The sequence below is a fragment of the Vidua macroura genome, chromosome 10 (genome assembly GCF_024509145.1).
Source record: "Vidua macroura isolate BioBank_ID:100142 chromosome 10, ASM2450914v1, whole genome shotgun sequence".
In the NCBI taxonomy this organism is placed as follows: Eukaryota; Metazoa; Chordata; class Aves; order Passeriformes; family Viduidae; genus Vidua; species Vidua macroura.
Genome location: NC_071580.1, coordinates 6,303,828 through 6,325,605, shown reverse-complemented (window position 1 = coordinate 6,325,605; position 21,778 = coordinate 6,303,828). Strand labels below are relative to the sequence as shown.

General features: G+C 40.1%; 1 protein-coding gene across 2 annotated transcripts in view; it reads left to right on the top strand.

Annotated features, from left to right (window-relative positions):
- The window catches only part of TBL1XR1 (TBL1X/Y related 1), a 108,412-nt gene extending 92,609 nt beyond the window's left edge, over positions 1-15,803 (top strand). For both annotated transcript variants that reach the window (XM_053986382.1, XM_053986381.1), the window contains 10 exons: positions 611-752; positions 1,038-1,101; positions 1,203-1,300; positions 3,036-3,096; positions 4,255-4,376; positions 4,846-4,920; positions 7,301-7,428; positions 7,608-7,773; positions 8,655-8,756; positions 10,439-15,803. In XM_053986382.1, the coding sequence (XP_053842357.1) occupies positions 611-752; positions 1,038-1,101; positions 1,203-1,300; positions 3,036-3,096; positions 4,255-4,376; positions 4,846-4,920; positions 7,301-7,428; positions 7,608-7,773; positions 8,655-8,756; positions 10,439-10,465 (985 nt within the window). In that variant the 3' untranslated portion in view covers positions 10,466-15,803. The remainder of the gene's footprint in view (positions 1-610; positions 753-1,037; positions 1,102-1,202; positions 1,301-3,035; positions 3,097-4,254; positions 4,377-4,845; positions 4,921-7,300; positions 7,429-7,607; positions 7,774-8,654; positions 8,757-10,438) is intronic.
- Positions 15,804-21,778: the final 5,975 nt, after the last annotated feature.

Sequence of the window (21,778 nt, the reverse complement as noted above, 5' to 3'; positions counted from 1 at the left end):
TGGCAGAAGGCTCAGGGAACACCTGCCCCAAACATCAAATGGCCACAGTGTTTGTTCTTTAGAGAATAGTGTTTTAAAGTGGATTTTTATTATTATTATTTATTAATGCATAATTAATATATAATCAATTAACATACTAGAACATACAGGTATAATATACAAGTATAATATTATAATATATAATCAATGTATGTTATAACATACATTGCATAGCATATATATTGTGTAGCATATATCATATATTCTGTATTACATACTATGTATGTATATATATGTATATGTAATATATATAAAATGTATAAGTATATAAAGGTAATATATATTAAATGTGTAATATGTAAAAAATGTAAATATATATGTGTATATGTAATATATATAAAACTATATATAGTGCTTTATTTCACTATATATATAATATATATTATCCATTATTTTACATACCATACATTATAATGTCACATATTATTAGCATATTATTGGTATACGGTGTATTGCACATTATATAACATTACAGGCTGTCTTTATAAGGATACATGTAGCTATGAGCATGAAATAAACGGGCTGGGCCGTGGGTGACCAGCAGCATTTCTGTCCCCACGGGTGCGTGCAGGTCTGGCGATTCGACAGCGCGGATATGGAACCTGAGCGAGAACAGCACGAGCGGCTCCACGCAGCTGGTGCTCCGGCACTGCATCCGGGAAGGGGGGCAGGATGTGCCCAGCAACAAGGACGTGACCTCGCTGGATTGGAACGTAAGTGCCCGTGGCAGCGCTCCGAATGCTCCCAGGAAAACCCTGCTTACAGCACCTCGTGGGCAGATTTTAGGTGACAGCAGCGGTGGCCTCTGTGGCAGCACCTGAAATATTTCTGTTTTGATGAGCGTTGTAACTTCTTTTATTATACTTCAGGAACTTCTTTCTAATAACTTGCAAACAATAAAATATCGTAACTCCTATGCAGATCTATTCTACCTCAAATTTGCTTTGTGCTCTTTGAGTTAAGCAGTAAAAATAAATAAATAACCTTTTTGCTGGCAGAGTGAAGGTACACTTCTAGCAACTGGGTCTTATGATGGCTTTGCAAGGATATGGACTAAAGACGGTAAGCAAAATACTTTTTGATTTACAATATATTTTCCTATATTGTGGCTCACGGCATAGTTTTTTATTTTTTAATGTATTCATATCAATATAAATTTTCAGGTAATCTTGCCAGCACCTTAGGGCAACATAAAGGTCCTATATTTGCGTTAAAATGGAACAAGAAAGGAAACTTCATTTTAAGTGCAGGAGTGGACAAGGTGAGATAATCTTTGGTAAAATTAAAATTCTTTCCTTCACCGTTATAATCTAACTGTAAGCAAAATAGCAAAACTATGCAAAGTAAGTAAATGACACTAAAGGCATGGGATGTAAATATGTGCTTACAAAGATCTTGTTATGCTTAGCTGTGTTTCCTTGGGTTTTATAGTAGTTTGTTGAGATATTTTAATTTCCTAGATTTCAGTGTCTGTGGATCTCTTCCCATTTAGGTTAGTCTGAGTTGGAAAGTAAGTGTATTGAAACCAGAAACATTGAACCTTTGTGAAACCAAACCATCTAAATTCAGTGAAGCACTTCATGCAAAGCCTTAGGAAAAAGAAATGTACTAGAGGGATAGATCAAGGCTGAGTTGGATATCAGTCAAACCTGAGACCGATTATAAAGATTAGAGCTGGAACATAAGGGAAGTTGATATATGTGACTGGGGAGGTGCCAGTTGTGTAATCCATGGAGCTCATTGTTTACTGTGTTTTATTTCACATCTCTAAACATATTCAGGTTTACAAGGTCTTCCAGTTCAGAGCTGCTGTTAGTGTGAGAGGTTTTATGTATGAATGGTAGGAAGGGCACAGAGTGATGGGAAATACACCTCGAGTGAATTCAGAGAATCAAATAGACTATAGCAAGAGTAAGGAGAGTTGATTTTTTCTTCTGTAACTCATTCAAGGTGCAGAAGTCAGCAAAGGTTCTCTCTTAGAGTGGCAAACTGCAACCTCAGTACAACCACTTAAAACTGGCAGTGTCACTGTAAAGTAGTAAATTTTCTCCTTTATTTGTTGTGTTTTTTTTCCTTCCCTGCATGCATTTACTTGGTTTGCTTTATTAGCCAGCTTTCTAAATGCTTGTGTTGGCACAAAGGAAGGAAAATTTAATGTCTCAAAGCATGGAAAGGATGTGTTTACTCTTTTGGCATCTGTGATGGTTATGCCAGTTTTTAAATATTTGTGGAGGTACAGCTTTCATTTGCAGGAAAATAATTAAGGAAGAAATAGAAACCTTATTTCAGTCAATAAAACTTCTTAGACAAACTGAGATTATGCTTTGAAAAATATTCTGCTTTAGCAGAGAGAATAACCCAACCTTAGGCTCCTTTTCCATAATTATTTTGTGTGGTCAGTTCATGCTTCCATTGAATTTGGTGTTAAAATTTTCATTGATCATTGAGGTAGGGCAGGGATATTGGCATATAACATACTGATGATAAGATACTGATTTTGTCACATCAGATTTCTTTAACCGGAAGGTTATGAAAGTATTGGCAGAGAACAACATAGAAGGAAATTACACCCTTAAATTTTTCAGTATGTGACTAATTGTTAATAATATCTCCTTAGGAACAAGTAAGTAGCTGATACTACAATTTGAATATACAAGTATTTGAATTTAAAATAGGTGTGTGGAATGGATTACAAGAATATAAATAGGGCTAAGGGGATAACACTGTTTAAAAGCCCACAAATTCCTTTTTCCCTCTAGACCCCAAAATGTTATGGCTAAAGACCTTTCTAATGCAGTCTTAAATTTTCTACTGTTTTCTGTACATCTACTACTATTTCTTTTAGTACTGGATCAAACTCTAGAAATGTATAATCAAGAGCAGGTTTGGGTGATGGTGAGCAGGGTAGGTATTCTCATACTTGTGAGTGGTGATAGTTGTGGGGAAAGCAGCAATTGTACAAGTTTGTTTATTGTTTATTTATCTGTTTAACACAGACCACAATTATTTGGGATGCCCACACTGGCGAAGCCAAGCAGCAGTTTCCTTTTCATTCTGGTAAGTCTTGATTTCATCATTCAGATTTGTCATCTGAAAAGACAAAAATATGTTATTTTAAAAACTAAATTTAAAAATCTGATGTTTGTGGTTCTTATTTGCATAATTTAAAAATCTTACAGCTAGTCTTTGGTTACTTCTAGTCCCATATTGGAATATTGAGAATGTAAACAAAGATAGATTTGTTCTGATTTTTATAACTCATAGTTTTATTGCAGTATCAACAAAGTCGTAAGAGATAAATAATTCAAGTATTCCTGACTTTCTGTAGTATGGTGGCAGACAAATCATGTGGTTGGGCCACAAGGGATAAGTGTTTATCACCTAAGGACTGCATTTCGTCCTCCTGCTGCAGAGATCCCACCCCATGTCCCACTGCTCCGCTGTCCCCGGATTGTTTGGCCACAAACCAGCTGAAAGCTGTTCACTGACCAGCGGGGGTGGGAGTGCAGGAGGTCAGACAAATTGCTTTGTGGGCTGTGTGCTGAGCAATCCTGCCAGAATTAGCTGGAAAACAGAATGGACAGGATGGCAGACGTGCCATTGAAGGGCCTTTAAGAAACATGTCTTGTTCCCAGTCCTTACTCTGCTCGTGCCACATTTCCAGTGCCATGACAGCAGTCAGAAACATCAACTCAGCATTTACTCCAGGCACTTCTCTCTGTGCTGTCTGCCATAAATAGCTGGCTTGATCAAATGGAACATGTTGCCCATGATTAAGCTTCAAGTTACCACACCTTAAATGCTGGAATTAAGAAAGGAAATAAATCCTCACCCATCCCTGAGCACGAGCAGGAGCTGCTGGTGGAGATGAGCTCATGCATGATGATGTGTGAAGTTGTGAGAACCTGTTCCTTGTGCTGACTCCTGAGATTTCTTTATAGATGACTTAACTACAGCTTGACGTTCCTGCTGCACTGTCTTATGTATAACTTTGATTTCAAATATGTTCCATATTTTGATGACTTAAATTAAATTTGTTCTTTTGTGTAAGACTTGTTTTAGCTGCATTTCTTGCTGTTCATAGTGTTTATCTTCAGAACTGCTGTAAAATTAACAATTGTTTCCTTGTGTTCCAAGGTGGTGTATGCTAAATTTGTACATCAGATTCCAGCAGAGTGTGTATCATAGCTTTAAATATCTTTCTTTTTCTTTTAGCACCAGCATTAGATGTTGATTGGCAGAGTAACAACACATTTGCCTCTTGCAGCACAGACATGTGTATTCACGTTTGTAAACTAGGACAAGATAGGCCCATCAAAACCTTCCAGGGTCACACAGTAAGTACTGCAAAAAGGGGGTTGCTCTGTGATATTTTTATTAGTAAGAGATTGGGGGCTCAGTAAACTTACGAATACCCAGCACTTGTGTAATTGGCTACAGGCAGTAGATGCACACATAGGTAGTTGTGGTTAAGGTCTTAAAGTAATCACAATCTCTGTGATTATCAGAACAATTCTCATCCCCATGTGCAGCTTGTTTTACCAGTGCCAGGGTGCAAGAGTGAGCTTTAGAAGAAGCATGGCAACTTCAAAACTTTACCAGCTGGTGTACAAGAATGCATGGGAAATGTGATAAATGGATAGCAAAAAGCTCTTAGTTGTTATTGAAGGCAAAGTTATGAATAAAAATTAAGTGTTAAAATCCTGACAATTATGCAAATGATCATAACTGCTGTCCAGCTTTATGTTTTGTAAGCTATCATTTTATAATGGAAAACTCTGACTTACTCTCATTGTTCACTTTTAGAATGAAGTAAATGCAATCAAATGGGATCCAACTGGCAATCTGCTGGCATCCTGCTCTGATGACATGACTCTAAAGGTAATGGGAGTTCTGGGGCTGGCCCTTGTCTTTGTAGATTCTGGAATGCACTCCATTAGCCTGGACATTCCAGCAGTATCGCTGTACTTGCTGTGTTGTCCTGTATTTGTTCTTTTTTAATATAACAAGGTTAGGCAATCCTAGAAATCCTTATTAATCAGGACCAAGCTTTGGTCCAGAGAACTTGTTACAGGCTGCTAGCCTGAGACTTGGAGCATGATTTATTAGGTGCTTTTAGCTGTTCACAGAATCAGGTCATTAATCATTAAGCTGTCATGCTTGATGGTCGCTTTTGGTTAAAAGAAAAAAGTTGGAATGCATGTCAGGTAGCACATACAAGAATGGGTGACTTGATCCTTTCCTGGTTTTCTTCTGCTTTCCCCTTCTTTCTAGTGAAAATCTTTGGCATGTTGTTTCTTCAGAGGCCATGTACACTCCTGGATTTTTCCAGTTCATCAGGAGTCATTCTGCAGTTTTCAATCACACCTACACTTGTCCTCCCAAGTGATTCACAGCTACATGCTTTCTTGTAGAACAGGGACAAACTTGTGAGTGCAGAGGACACTGCAGCTTACACATGTGATTTCAGGGCACTCTAGAGATCCTTACAAACCTGTCACCAGCAGAAGTGAGGTTGTTCATGCCTGACAGGCCTGTGCTGCTTCCATGGTACAGATGCTTTAAATTCACTGGGACCTTCAGCACTGTGCTTGGTAGAGTTTCAGGATACATTTTTTACATTGACAGCACTGTCCTACTGGTAACCCTTGGGACAGTTAATTCCATCCAGCTCACTGTTATTTAATCAGGGAATGGCTGAATGAATATCCCTCCTGCTGGCACATGGTCAGGCTCTGGCAAGGGAAATCACCTTATCTAAATACAAACACTTAAGCATTAAGCCTCCAGTCTAAAGCTAGGTGTCTAGACATCTCCAGTCAGCACTGTCTAGCACTGCTGAAGAGGAAGTTATCCTTTCCTAAGTTAAGTATCTTAAGTCAAGTGTGATGAGGAAACCCCTGAGAGCATCAGTTGTTCTCTGTTGGCAGTGGATGGAGTCAAAATATCCAGCTTAAGCCAGGTATTTAATACTTAAACAGATGAAAACTCCAGGGTGATGAATTCCAGTCTGGAGCTTGAGCTGCTGTTGCTGCTGCCTCTCCATAAGGAGAGGTGACAACTGGGAATGTGTCAGCATTTGTGGGATTCAGACAATTAACTTCTTGGTGGCTATTCTGAATGGAGCCCAGGCTGGAAAGAATGTTATTGTTTTGTTCAGGATTAGCTCAAAAGCCAAGTGCTGGAGGATAAGCCTACACATTACTAATCACTTGTGGGTCACTTACTTTTCAATGGCAGAAGGAATAAATACCAGGTTTGGAAGCACATGGAAGGTGCCTAGTGATTTTTTTGCTTGGTCAGTTTCTATCTGCAACGTAATATTCTCTAGGGCAGCTGATATGGGCTCTTTCATCTGTGCTAGTTTTGGGAAGAGAAGGTAGATTTTGATCCCATCAATTAAACTGGAAATACAATTTCAATTCTGTCTGCACATTGAAGATCAATTTCCTCTTCAGCAAAGCAGCAGTTCTAAAAAGCACCATTTATTTACACATACACCTCAATTGCATCTTAAACATGAATGGGCTTAAACATGCTCCTGGTAGCTTTTTCCAACAAAAAATGAACTAAAAGCATTACTGAGACAGATATTATTAAAAATAGTATTCAGGTGGTTATCTGCCATATCAAATTTCACATGTAGGAAAATCCCTTCAGTAGAGGACGTGTAAACTCTTAATAGAATAAAGTTATTTTGTTTGTTGAGCATGAACATACAGGAGTTGGAGTCCTCTAATGAACTCTGTGAAGTACTGAACACTGAAATCTGGCAGTGCAAATACTAATAAGTCAGGAAAATGCCATAGTGGTATTTGTGTCTCTGGATTTGTATGAAAACAGAAAATTTCTCTACTATCCCTTTATTTCACTCAGTCTGTGTAGCAAGAAGTTCATTTAAAAATAGGACCGTGATATTTTATCAACTCAGACGTGAACATTTACATATTGCTCTTCTCATTTCAGCATCTGCTCTCATCCCTGCACTTTTCAAGTGGTTTGCAGTTCACTCAGGCAGTTTGGTTTCTACAGGCAGCACCTTTATTATTAATTAACCTCACTGGGGAATTAGAACACAAAGAATGAAAGGTCTTGGATTAAAATTTGGCATAATTACTCTAAAAACATAGCAATCATAGCAAATGTTTTGAGTAGCCTAAAAGATAAGTCAGCCTGCAAATGATACAGAAGAAACATGTAAAATGTATTTTAGTACAATATTGTAATAAATTATTTGTGTTTTCCTCCCTTTTTTTCATAGATCTGGAGTATGAAACAAGACAGTTGTGTCCATGATTTACAAGCACACAACAAAGAAATTTATACTATCAAATGGAGTCCTACAGGACCAGGAACAAATAATCCAAATGCCAATCTTATGTTAGCAAGGTACTATTTATTCCTGGTTTTAAATGCTTGTTAAACATTATTTTTACCTCACTTTCTATAAATGTAAATTCACAGAATGTTTTGAAGCACCTAAGATACTTTATCATATTCTGTTCATATTAGCAACAAAAATTTATTGTGTTGAGATGTAATTAATCTGTTTTGTTTTTCCTTGGCAGTGCATCCTTTGATTCTACTGTTAGGTTATGGGATGTAGACAGAGGAATTTGTATTCATACTCTGACAAAACATCAAGAACCTGTGTACAGTGTAGCTTTCAGTCCTGATGGCAGGTACCTGGCCAGTGGCTCCTTTGACAAATGTGTACACATCTGGAATACACAGGTATTGCTCTTGTCGGTGTTGAGAAGTTTGTGTTTTGGTCTTTTCCATCCTTCCAACCTTTGTTTATCCATCATACTTCACAAAAGAGCTTTGTCATTCCTAACACACTGGTTTTCTCTTTGTTTTGAGATAATTTCTTTTGATGGTTGTATATTTAATTCCTCACTTTGAATGCTTGCCTATGGTGAAGTAATACTTGTGTTTATGTTGTCTTAGCAAAAAACCAAAAAGACAAAAAAACAAACAAACCAAAAAGACCCAACCAAAAACTCACCAACAAAACCCCACATTGAAAAAAGTCTCTCCAAGAACATATTTCATCCAAAAATAGTCATTATTAACTCTGAATTTTTAATTCCTGATAAAACAGGGGCTTTTGTGACAAATGATGACTGGGTGTAGACATACTAATCTGATTGGCTGTTTCATTGAATTTCACTGACAAACAAGAGAATGCAAAGTGAGGGAAGATAATGATGACAAAGTATTTCTATGGAACTTCCTCAAATGGACACTATTACTTGTTTTGTATTTCTGGCAGAAGAAAAAGGCTTGTTATGTTTGAAAGTCTAAAGACCTTGTTGTCAGGCATGATGCAATCTGGCTACTGGGCATTGGGTATTAATTTCAGAAAGGCTCATTTTAGTAACTGGAAGTAGTCATGACCATGCCCAGTTTTGCCTGTCAAACCCAGGAGCTCAAGATGCAATGGTTGTGCCACATTCTTTAACAAGGTGCTGAGACTGTCCACAAATCTCTTCTGGACCACTTTCCTCTGAGAATTCTGGCTTTTCAAAGCAGTGGGAAAATGTTACATGTACAAATTGTGCTTGTTCACTTTGATTTTGTTGTGTTAATTGCTTGCCTTGTCCCTTTTTTAGACAGGTGCCCTAGTTCACAGTTATCGGGGAACAGGAGGGATTTTTGAGGTTTGCTGGAATGCAGCAGGAGACAAAGTTGGAGCAAGTGCTTCAGATGGTTCAGTAAGTGTTGCTTGACTTGGTTGCTGTTCTAATAACAAACGTCATCTGGAAATCTTATAACCCACAATGGAGACAGAATTTCCTTCTCTAGCTGAAGGCTGAATACAGCCAGCTCACCTGTAGATTTTCAACTGTAACCCTGCTGTGGTATTTTATTGCAGTCCAAAAACCTCAGAAGGTGGCGATATCGCCAGTCTATATTTTCTGTTCCTTCTGGGGTCTACTGTGTCAGTGTGTTCAGTGTGGCTGGTTTGGAAACAAATTTGGTTTTTTTCTCTGCCCTTTTCAAGGGAAAATGCTCAGTGTAGGTGATATTATTATATTGCATGACAGAAACTAAATACCTTCTGCATTGCATTCAACAGCAAAACAAAGTGCAGATTTCTAAATGCTTGTAATTAAAAAGTTCCTAAAAATGTCAGCAGCTATATATAAATATCAGTCTGCTTACTTTGCCTAGGAAAAGCAGGGAATAAAATCATGTTTAACTAATCATGAATGCTCCCACTGTCATTTCACTGCAGGGTGTTGGAGCATCACCTCCTGGCTGCTCTGACACTGCCCTGCAGAGAGCTGCAGTGGGATGGGAATGTGCAGGGTCTCCCTAAGGAGCACAGTCCTGGGGCTTTTGCTTGCCTCTGTCTCACCATGATTTGCAAAGAAAGAAGAGGAATACTTAAGGAAAAGCAAAATTAAAGTAAAATAAGGCTGATAAGGGAATTGTGTTTTGAAGTGCTGTAGCTTCCTTTAACAAACATCAGCAAAAAGCCATCCTGGCAGCTTAGTAATGCAGAGTCTCAGGTGGCATCTTAGCACAGGTGCCAAAGCAATTCCCTCCTGAATGCTCCTTGCTGGTAAGTAAGGTTGTTTTGCTCAAATCACAAAATAGGAAGTTCTGGATTTTAAGAAGCTTAAATTTTAGAGAATTAATTTTGGTTGGTCTTTATATCATCTTAGTCTTGTAAGTGTAGGCAATATCATAAAAGGACAAAAGCTCGAGGCATATCCTGAGTAGAAGTTGATTGTCACCCCCCCCCCCAGATGACCCTTTTTTATACATGCTGTGTAACCTTTCCAGTCCTCCAATTAATTTGGCCCAAGAGGCTGATTGTACTTGGAATAGATCTGTTTTCACTTAGTTTCTGATATTGTGAAAAATGTTGGGCTTAATTTGTTCTCTATTGTTTGCTAGCAAAAGCCCTTCTCCTCCACTCTGTTGTAAATGTGCTTGCAGCTGGTGTTATCTTGTGTGTGGTTATATTTTACTAATAGATTTCTATATCTGACAGACCCAGAAGCACTGCTTAGTGGAGATTTTGGGAAGACTAAAACTGGAATTTGTACACTGTTAACTGGTTTTCTGATCTATTTTGGTACTTGTCCATATACTTTAATTTCATTTTATATTTTTACAAACTAGATTCTAGTAAGTTCTCAGCCTCACAGTATTTAATAACAGGCAAACAGCTTACATAAGATGTTGCTGCTGCTCTGATAGTAATTCTGGAGGCAGCAGTGCCCTTAGTTCATAAAGGGCTCACCTGGTCATTATTTAATCATTGTAATAGACACAAGGTTAAGCTTACACAATCCACGTGGCAGGTTTTGCTCTGATACTTCACCCAGAGCTGTAAACCCCGTGGTGCTGTGCAGCTGCTGTATGTGTGTCTCTCTCGTTGCAGGTTTGTGTACTAGACCTCCGGAAATAGCGCTCTTAGTTGGAAGCCATGGACCGACTATGAATGTGTACATAGCCAAAATGACTGTCCCTGACCCATGTACTGCTATAGTCCCAATCGAACCATGGCCAGTCCACTACAGCCAAATGTAAAAGAAATATATACATATACTGTATATAAAAAAAAAAAAGGAGAAAAAAAAAAAAAAAAAGAGGAGAAAGAAAAAAAAAATTTACACCCTGAAGAGGATGACAGAGTTTTGTCACAGCTTGTGAATCCTGTTCACCAAGTGCTGGAATCTGCTGTGCCCCAAAATAACATTTAAAGGTTTTTGGATATGAAAAACAGAAGAGAGCGAGAGAGAGAAATATATCATATACAAGAGCAGACCCATATACATACCAAAATCAGAAGATACTAATGGCAGCCTTCATTACCCCTTCCCCCATGAATTCCATTCTCACGTGGATTTGTGGGGCATTTTTGTTTTCCTTCTCAGTAGTTGAGCAGTTTGTGTGTACAGAGAAAATGGACTTACAGAAATCTGCAGCAGTAGTTTTTTTTTTTCCTTCGCTTTTAAACATTGGGTTTTCTGTTTTGTTTTGGTTAAGTTTACGGATGCATGAAGTAAGGGAGTGATTTAGTTTCTTGTTTATATTTTTTCACCTTGGAAAAGAAAAAAAAAAAAAAAGCGTTTCTTTGAAACACGTTTTGATGCATTCTTTGAAGAGGTAGTTTGAACCTGATAATGTTTGGTACATTTTGTGGCTCCCAGAGCACAATTTTGTGAACAGAGGGAGGGTGGAAAAGGGATTAGGGAGAGAAGAATTTAAAAAAAAAAAAAAATCCTTCTTTGTGGCGTGATATTCCACACCCTTCTCATCTACAAAGTAGGATGGAAATGAGTATAATGCTATGTTTGATTTTTCTGGTGACATGGCTGAAATGCAGTAATTTCTTACTTGGGACATAATTCTGCCAAACTTAAGAACAGAAGGGCACAAAAACACAGGAATAAGAAAACAAACAGGGATGCAAAAAAAAAAAAAGGAGAAAAAAATAAAGAAGAAAAATGCATCTTCTGTTGCTTTAAGACCATAGCTAAAATATGGTTAAATTGTGCACTATTGTGAAAAGGAGCAAAGTATAGCTGGGGGATTTTGTTTAAGAGGTTAAGATCTTTCTGGACAAGGGTTCATGCCACAGCTTCTTTGAAAGTTGCCCATCATTATTTGTAGGAGCTTATACATATAATTGTAACCAAACTCCAGTATTAAAAGTATTTCATGTAATTTTTCTTTATTAAAATAAAATCTTTGGCATATATTTGATAACACTGCCATTAAGAGGCAAAATGTTTACTACCTTAGATTTAAAAAAAAAAAGATCTTAAACAGAGGACTTGCTTCAAGTTTATTTTAATAGCAGTGATTCAGCTTATTTAAAAGATGAATACTTGCACTAATTCCCCTGCTGCTCCAGTCCTGCAGTTTATTGTATCTTGTGACTACATTTTTTTCCAAATATAGGGTAGATGTAAGCTGCTATTTTTTTAATAATCACTACTATATAGTGTCTTTTACTCTGTTTACAATATCAAGTATTTTTCTTACAATGACAGATGTATATGGCAAACCTTTTTCTGCTCATGTGATTAAAAGTATACTAATAGTGATTTTATTTGTAAATGATAGCATGAGGTTGTGTTTATGCGTATGTGTAGTTGAAAAGGTTGCATCATGTCTTGCATAAGATTCCAAGAGTGTAAATTTATAAAAAGAGAGGTTGTCAAATTTATGTCACAGACATTTTACTTAAGGAATGGTTTATATTACAGAGCTTTGCAAAGTTATCGGTTTTATAACACTATTTCAATCACAATTAATTTTGTGACTTACGATTGTTAGTCTCTAACCTATTTTTTTATTCGTTTGGGGTTTTTTTCCCCCCTCCAAGTTAAGTATAAATTCATTTAATTGAGATAATGCAGCTTTGACATTTTAACCATTGTTCTTTAGGCATCGATTTCTGCTATTTCCGTGAAATAAACATGACTTGAAGCAAGTCTGAGTTTGGCTAAGGTAGGGTAGCAATTTGCCAGTGGTTAAGACAAGTCAACAATAATACATGGTTTATATACACCCCAGGATTATACTGCTATCATACACAGCGTTTAAAACCAACACCAAGTCATATCCATAAAGACAGTTATCTGTGGTGGTTCTGTGCCAGCTATTTTTAGGGTTTTGGAACATATTGCAAATGTTTAGAGCAATTACCCTGTGAGTTACAATATGTAGGAAACCTAATATATTGAGTGTCTGGCACTTGAAATATTGCTTTTATTGCTGGAGGTCCATGACTGTGGCTGACCTCTGTCATTTAATGAAAAAAAAAATAAAAATAAAAAAAAAATCTGTGCAATAATTTTAAACTGTGCTCCCAGGAATAGACACAAATGTTTTGAGTACGTTTAAGCTGCATTTTTCGTTTAGCAATGCATTTGTCAATTGCACTGAATTTAAATCTGAAAGTCAGAAGTGATTCTTGATAGTACTTTTGTATTTTAATATGGACAGTTTATTCATTTTCATAAAAGTTATTGGATGATTCTTTCAGCCAATCTAAACCGAATTGTGGAATTCTGTGACATAGCTGCAAAATCACACAGCCATGTTTTTAGGGTATTGCCATTTTCCTCTTTCTCAATCATCAGCTGTTTTGGTTGCAATTCTAGTTGCTTCAGCATAGCATCACACACTCAGAACTAGAGAACACCAGAGCTCCAGCGTGTCCAGGCCAGGGCTGTCAGGTGTGGGGCGGGCAGGAGCGTCGGCTCCGTTGGCTCGAGCGCCGCGGCCGCGCGGGCAGAGCCGCTGCCCCGGCGAGGGCCAGCAGTGCCCGCTGCCGTGGGGCCAGGCCAGCATCCCAAGCCCAGGTGTCCCGCTGCCATGGGGCCAGTGTCCCCAGGCCAGTGTCCCCGAGCCGAGCTCCAGCCGTAGCTGTCCTGCTGTCCTGCCTCGCATGCCACAGTGCTGCTCCTGCTCCCGCGCCCCGCACGCCCGGAGCCGCCGCACGCCGCGTTCTGCCACCCTGCCAACCAAAAACCAGACAGAAACACCACAGAACCGTGACGTTAATTGCTGGTTTTTACAGCACAAAGGCCTCGTGTTCCAGGGTGGGGTAGACTGTCCAAATTGCTCATTTCAAAGGGGAAGCCAAATGGCAGCAAGGCCCTGACTTCGTGTAGCGTGTGCGTGCACGCTCAGTCTTACAGATGGAGTCATTCCTATTTTTATCAGTTCAACGCGATAACAGGCAAAAGTCCAAACAGAGGATAAAAGGAAGGGGAAAAGCTGGGCTCAGAATTAATGATGGGATAAGAAATGAACTGCTCTTGAGTTCGCTGTCTTTCTGTGCATCCATCTCAGAATCCCGCTTGTCATTTTTGCATGACCAGATCCAGGTTTCTGTAGAGTTTGTCTTTTTCTATTTTTACTTCACCTTTTTCTGCATTTTTAAATTGATGTAAAGATTCCCAACCAGTGGACTTTTTAGTGTAGTTAAGAGAATATCTAGGTCTTCATAAAAGCTTTTTTAGACTCTTTGTAATGTTGATAAACTGAGTTTATTCTGGGACTACCATTGTGCAGGGTTATTTAGCATGTCTACTAGATGATTGGAAATCTTATATGAAACACTAAAAGTGCCTCTTTTTCTGGGTTGGGTGGAGGGGAGGTAGTAGTTACCAGAGTCAGAGCGACATGGCATTTCGAAGCATGTTTCTTGATTTCGTGACACTTTAATGCATCTTGAGAGAAAGGCCAAAGATTTCTACCAGTTTTAATTGATTTTCATTTTAAAAAGCACTCCTTTTTCCTTACACTGCTTACCTCATGCTGGGGCATCTGATGGGGCGTTATTCCTTGGGAATGTCCTTTGTGTTTAGCGAGAGCAGCAGGTGGCACAGGGCGGCTGTGCCGGTTTGCCAGCAGAGTGACCTCAGCAGCTGACACGTTAATTCATTAAAGGAGCTTCATTGCCACTGCAAACTGGGGGGTTCAGCCTGTAAATACAAGGTTGTCTGCTCAGCAGAGGGGAGCCTTGGGACCCGATTTTCCCAATCTTTCCTTCACCAGGAATCCTGCTGTCTGTCACTTCTCCCTTGCCAGGTGAGCGCTGGCGGTGCGGGGCCGTGCCGAACCCCCAGTGTGGACAAAATCAGCCTCATCCCCCTCGAGCCGAGGGTCCCCCGGTGTCTGTGGGGTTTTGCCAGAGCAGGGCCTGCTGGATTTAGCCCAGTTCCTTTTTGGCTGATAGGCAGGATAGCTCCTCCCTTCCCAAAGCCCTGTAGAGCCATTCCCCGGTGGGATCACTTCCACCCTCTCCAGACGCCTGAAGAAAGCAGAAGCAACATTGTGGCATGTTAGAAGCAAATGCGGCTTCGGGAGACAGCAGTAAATCTCCATCAAGATCCCTGACATTTTCCGTAGGGAGAGAGACATGGAGCAGTCCTCACTTCTCCCTCTAGAGAAAGCTCTGAAATACCACGAGCTGTGAAAGTGTGACTGTCTTCACTGTCAGTCTGGTGGGAGGCAGACAAACCAGGAAAATCTGCCGTTTCGAGTGGATTGCAGATTTAGTGTTAATAGTGCTTCAGATCAGTAGTTTTGAGTACATAATTCGCTTTCTCTGCCTTTAAGTTTGAAGCTTGACAATAACTTGAGGCATGTTTTTGTTTTGTTTTTGTTTTTTTTTATTTTTAAATAATCATTCATTTTTACTTCATAATGTTTTTTGACATTTGTGGGTAAATACAAGAAAACAGTCTGCATGTTGTTGCTAGTCCAGTGTACTTTGCAATCTTGTCCTCAACAGACTGCAGTGTGCAGAACAGTAATTCTAGAATACAGAAGTAATTTTCTCTCTCTCCTGACATTGACATTGTAGTTGTAATGGTTTCATTTGGAGTTACAAATCCTTTGGGTCTAATTCTGTGAGCCTACCTATAGCACTGGATTAAAATGTCTGCATCATTTCTTCAGTTATCCAGTTAAACTACAACTGTTGTAAAAGTGTAAACCAGCCCATGACAGTTTTTTGTACTTGTTTAAAGGACTTTTATTGTTCAGTTTCCATGATTATTGTCTAAAGAAGACTGATATAGATGTTCTATACTGTCCTGGACCATGTTAATTACACTTTATGATGTATTTTGGTTCTACATCACAATGATTTGTCCCCAAGGCCCTTATATCCCTTCTAGGCACATTTTCTGTTGCAGTTTCCCTTTGCATTGTATTGCTTTGACAACTGTAATTTGAATCAGATCTGAAAGAGGTCCAGAATAAAATATATTTTGATATTACCTTGGCTGAATGTTATATACCAATAATTTTAGACGCTTGGGATGGAAGATTTTCAGATCATTAGGCTGGGGAAGTGACAGACTGAAACACTATTTTTAATGTTTGGTTTGGCACATTTTCACATAAGACAAGGTGCAAACAGCAGCAGGAGCCAATGCAGTGTGAGGCTGCAGGATCTTTGTGAGCACACAGTAGGTCCTGAGATGGTGACACCATCCTCTGCCACCATGTCCTGCTGTTCCATTTAGGGGAACTGATTTGTTTTGTGTTTTACATGCTCCATCTTCCCCTCAGCCCTACACCTGTGGAACAGAAGCAGAGTCCAGTGGTGCTTGCATCTGCAGCCCAGCTGTGTGGAAGGTTCTGGAGGCGTGGGAGCAGCTCCTCCCTGGTGATGGAATCTCACATCGGGGAGATCTGCTGGCACAGAGCGACACAGTTTGGCTGTGCAGAGCAACATGGCTTGTGTTACTGTATTTCAGATGTGTGAAACCATCCAGATTCACATGTGAAATAGCATACATCCATCATACATATAATGATTTAATTCCTTTGGAATTGTGGGTCATGTCATAATCCAAGTGAGGGAACCTGGACAGTTTCTTTTCAATGTGTCAATGTTTCTTTTCAATGTGTCACCAATTTATGGTGAAATTGCTGCTTTTTCTTGTAGATTGCTGATTGCTCTGTATCCAAAAGTAGTAGCTTTCTCAGTAATGCTATCAAAACTGATTCTAATATTTTGAAACTTGCTGTTGAAAAGTGCCTGTAATGAATTGAAAACAGAGGAGGGACTCTGATTTACAAGTGTAAAACCAGTCTTGCCTTCCCTTCACCTGGAGTCCGAGCTCATTGCAGGATTTCTGCATCACCTGGATTTTGAGGCAGCAATGTTGGAGCAGTTTCATGGTTCTGAGACAGACTGTGAGCTGATATTTCATTAGTGCAAATGCAGCAGCCACAGAGCAGTGTTGTGTTATGTACATGTTGCTCTCACGTGGTGGTGAATGGGCAGATCCAGCCTGTGAAGAGGAGACAGCATTCCAGGTAGGTGCCTTACTTCACTGCTTCCCAAATCTTCCCTTTGGACTTTAGTTACAGCCTGATTCTTACAACTCTGTAGGAGCTTGTGGTCTCAGGTATTCATAAAGTCCATGTTCCCTACCTCACAGGGAAATGATTTAATGGAAGTTGAAGCAATATCTTTGGTTTGCTGATGTCAGCACAGGGCAGCTGTAATGGAATAATAATTTGGGAGGAATTTATTGATGATTCTGTAGAGAATGATGATGCCCCAGTTAGTATTTTGTCCTTAAGGAAAGCTGACCCAGGAGTTCTGCAGTGCAGGGGCTTTCGTGGTTATCTGATTAACTGAAAATTGGTGCCATAAAGGCTTGGTCGAAGCATTAATAAAGACAGGTTTTCTTAACAGATGTCTCATGAAAAGGTTCTGCTTCCAGATTAATTCTTCAGTTACTAAGTCAAGATTTTGGCTTCAAAAAAATGTCAAGACATCTCAACAGAGGTTGAGTATTTTCAGCAGACTATTATCTTTTTTTCCACCAAGTTTTTCTGACGTGTTCTAGATGCTGAGTGCCCTGATTTTAACCTTGAGAGCGCTGTATTTTGAGCTTTCTCAGTTACGTGTTCTTGGACATTTTCAAGACTTCACTGGACTGGTGGCAGCTCGGACTGAGTGTTCTGCCTTCCCAATTAGAGAATCAAAGGGCCCAGCTCACAGTGATGCTGACGGGAAATTCCCAATTACTTCAGTGCAAGCAGACCTAGGGCAGCACTTCTGAAAAGAGATGTTGGTGGATGAAGGACTTTTTATTCTGACATATCAAAAATCCATCCATTAAAGATCAAGTTTCCTGTGCCACTGTGCTGAAGTGCTCATACCACAAGCCTAAGGCACCTTTTGCTCCTTGTGTGTTGTCTCAGCCTTGGTGGAAACCATGACATTCTGCAGGCTCCATTTAGTATAATTTGTACCTTTGACCTTGCTTCAAATGTTTTTTTTCTGCTGACAAGAATATCTGAAGGTGTGAGGCCTGCCTTTATTAAATGCCAGGCAGAGGGGCACAGGGGGGGCTCTCCAAAGCTGCACTGGGTCCCCACAGCCTCTTTCTTGCTCAGGGAGTTGTGGTGCTGCATCATTTGCAGTTCCAGAAGCCATTTGGAGCACAGTGTCTGCTGGCTGTTGCACTTGGGCTGCACTGGGGCTCTCTGCTTTATAAATATGGAAAAAGAGCTTTTTTTTTTTTTTTTTTTATGATACAACACCATGTATTCATATTACTTGGGAGCCACAGTAATTTTGATATATATCCCTTAATTTCTCATAAGTGATTAGTTTTTAAAGTAGCAAATTCCCACCAGAGGACAATAGTGAAGAATTGCACTTAGTTTACTTCTTAAATAGTTACTTGAAAGTTTTGCAGTTCTTTCCCTTTCTATTGCTACAGCCCATCTGTCTTCAGTTTGCTTGAACGCTGCAGAAAAGTCAGGTGCTGATTAGGTGGATGGTAACAAACTGCTTTCTAGCAGTGAGTAATTTGAAGCCAGGAGCCAATTCCCAAGACACAGAAGTAGGAGTTTGTGTAGTTGCAATTCTGTTGTTTACCATCTCATGCTCAGATTGGTAAAACTTGCTGTGTGTGCTGAATTAAATATTCTATTATTTTATTCTATTTATTTCTATCCAGTTCCTGCAGCTAATTCCATGGGAAAATCATTCAGTATAGTTTTCATAGGGAACAAATTATAACTTTGCCCTGTGTGTTGTTCAAGCAGGAAATTCTCCAATACTTCTTGGAAATGTCAGCTCTATAGAGATGTAGTTTGGTGCTGCTGTCTGGACAGTGATTGATCTCCAGTTTGGGGCTTTAGGTATATGATTTCTTACCTTGAGCATTCAAGAGTGAAATACTTGTTGACCCATTTATTTATTTATCTCCTGGCTTATTACTGTTTGCTTGGCTGGGTGGATAAATCAACTCAGTGTTTCCATCAAATGCTTTTCTAGTTGCAGGTAAATTGTACCTCTGAATTGGACAATAACAAACAATAAGGATGAGAAATCTGTGCCCATAGTGCTCTGGTAGTTTGGAATCAGCACACTGTGACTTTCTTGCATTTGCAGCTGGATCACTTTTTACATGGATATAGGAATTCCAAGAGTTATGTCCAGCTCTTCAGCCATTTTATTCCACTTTCTCTGTGAGGACTTGTAAATGAGCAGAATAAAGGGGAATACTTTTGCTTTTTGGAGTTTCTGTTTGAAAATAATGGGAAGTCACCAAGCGATGAGGAAGGTGAGGAGGAATGTCTGAGGTTGGAGGTGTGGGAGGACCCTTGGCACTCAGGGAGCTGCACGTGCCTGGTCCTGCCAGGCTGCTCTCCAAGGCTTACTGCAATAACCTTAATGGTAAAACACTTTCCTATCTATTCTGGATCTTCTGTGCAATTAAAAATGTAGCATTTTGTCCATCCTAAATGTGTGTGGGGGGAAGAAAGCTGTTTATTGTTCGCAGCAGCCTTCTATGTCTTTGAAATCTTTTGTGTCTTTTCTTCTTTAAGCTGAACCGTCCTCAGAGTGTCTTAATCAATTCATCAACACCAGCTGCTCTCCTTGACAGACAATCTAATGAATACTGAAATAAGAATCTTGTTTATAAGAAATACAGTCTCTGAAACAAGGCACGGAGAAACTGAAAACAAAATAAGATTTCTGGTTTTGCAGTTCTGCTGTAATAACTCTGAAAAGTAACTCAGTAATTTATAGGAATTTATAATTTTTGCTAGGCTGATGTCCCAGCAATGACCCCCTGGTTTTTGGAAGTTTTACATAAGCACCTTTTTTCCCTTCTGCAACCTTTGTGTTGTTCTCCCTTCATGGTTTTCAGCTAGTGACAGGTTTTTGTCCAAGGCTGACCAGCAGGTCTGTGGCAAAGCTAGGAATTGAACTCAAAATTTCCACCAAAATAGGACAGGGGACCAGGCTGAGGTTGTATCTGCCCAGGGCTTCCACATGGGACCCTGCTCCCAAACCAACACTGTGACAGAAATGTTCCAGAAGCAGTGAGAGTGGAGAAGGGCCCCTGGGAAGCAGGGCCTGCACTGAAACAAAACAGAAAAGTGAATTCAGGAAATGCTCCAGTGATGCATTAAGACACTGGTAATAGTGACAAAGAGAGAAGAAATTTTAACTGCTCTATATCAAACGTGCTTTCAGGCAGTAAATGCTCTTTAATACGATAAAAATGTATTTCAGACAAGGCTGTGTCTGTCTCATGGAGACCCACATATTCCTGGTTTCTGACCAGTTTCTGTCTTAAGAAGGACTTCTTTTAAATAGACCAAAGTCATAAGGATTCAACAACATCCAAAGCTATTATGAATAAAAAGTTTTAAACACACACCGTGTTTTAGAACTGGAAAACCCCAAACACCTGCAGGCTAAGTAGAGGCCATTGCTCAACTGAGACTGCTGCTGCCGTGGGGAGTGTGAAAATGCATCTCCTTTTGCAGCCCTGTTTGAGAGAGCAGTTTTAAGGAGCCAGCAGTCCCAGTGGTGACAAGAGAGGGTAGGTGTGTGCTGTATTTTCAGCTGCTTCCACATCCCCCAGGAGAAGTGGATGCCAGAAGAGGAGATTTTATTAGCAGGGGATCACATATCATGGTACTTGTTCATTAACACTTAAGAAATTACCACTGCTGCTGAGCAGGAAGGATGTGCTCTTTTCCCATTAGATTTCTGCGTCTCTTCTCTTTTCCAAAACTTGCAGTTCCTGCTGGGATGGCTGCAGCAGTGCTTGGTTCATGGTAAGCTGTGAGATTTTGGGTTTGTTTCCTTCTCCCAGTGTTAGGGCACGAGTTGTAAGTGCTTTGTGCAGGTTCCTAAGCAGTCACAGTCTGTTGTGAGCAGGAGCATCCAGCAGAGCTCAGGACCTGCCACGAGGGATATTTCCCTCAAAAAAACAGGAAATACAAAACCCAGCTTGATCTGGACTAACAGGGCTGGATTTTAAGTGTCAGGGTGTGGGTGAGTGGCTCATTAAAGTATCCTGGCAGTCCTGACCTCGAGTGGTGCTGCTTGTACAGAGCTATCCCGTGTGGGTAAGTGTGAGACAGCAAAGGGCAATGTGCTGCTGCAATTGCTCGTGTAATCTGAACTGAACTGCAAATGGGTAACAGAGAAGTGTCTTGGAATGGGAGCAAGTGTAGTCAGGCAGATTCAAAGCATAAGTGGTGTTATTATTTCCCATTTCCTGCAAGCCAATTTGCTGCACTTCCAGCCTGCCTTCCCCTTCACAAAGCAGCAGCGAGAGGAGTCATTAAAACAAAGCTCGGATCCCAAGATTGCCCGTAATTCAGATACTTCAGTGATAGAAAAATGTGTAGTTTCGAGAGAAAGCATGTGCAAGTACCAAACCTCCTCCAACTGCAGAGATGTGTGTCTGTTCAAACCAACCCCTCTGTGCTTTAGAGGAAACAATTTACTACTTAAGTAAATAAACACAGCTGTTAAGAAGTTAAGATTAGACTGTCAGATTCATCGTCCGCTGAGTGAATGATGGTGTTACAGGCCCTCCCTGTCTGCAGAAGGGAAGATGGAGCACGCCTCAAGGGTGGAGAAAAGGAGATTAAAAGGCAGATAAAAGAGCTGATGCATTGGGACCGTGATCCTTCCAGCTGAAGGGCGCATGGAGTGCACTTCCAAAGGGAATTGCAGCAGGTGCAGGTGTCTGTGTGGGTGTATGGGGGATGCAGGGAAAGATCAGGATTTCAGGAAGAGTACCAGGCTGTCAGCTTTGCAGAACAACAGGGAAACTTCCACAGGCACAGTTGGATGTTGGAGCTGGCTGCTGTGCACTTCCAGACCTTCCTGTAGTTTCCTTGCATCAGTTTGTCCTGCAGGAGTGCTGGCTCTTCCCTGCCCTGGCTCCCTGAGGCACAGTCTGTGGCCATC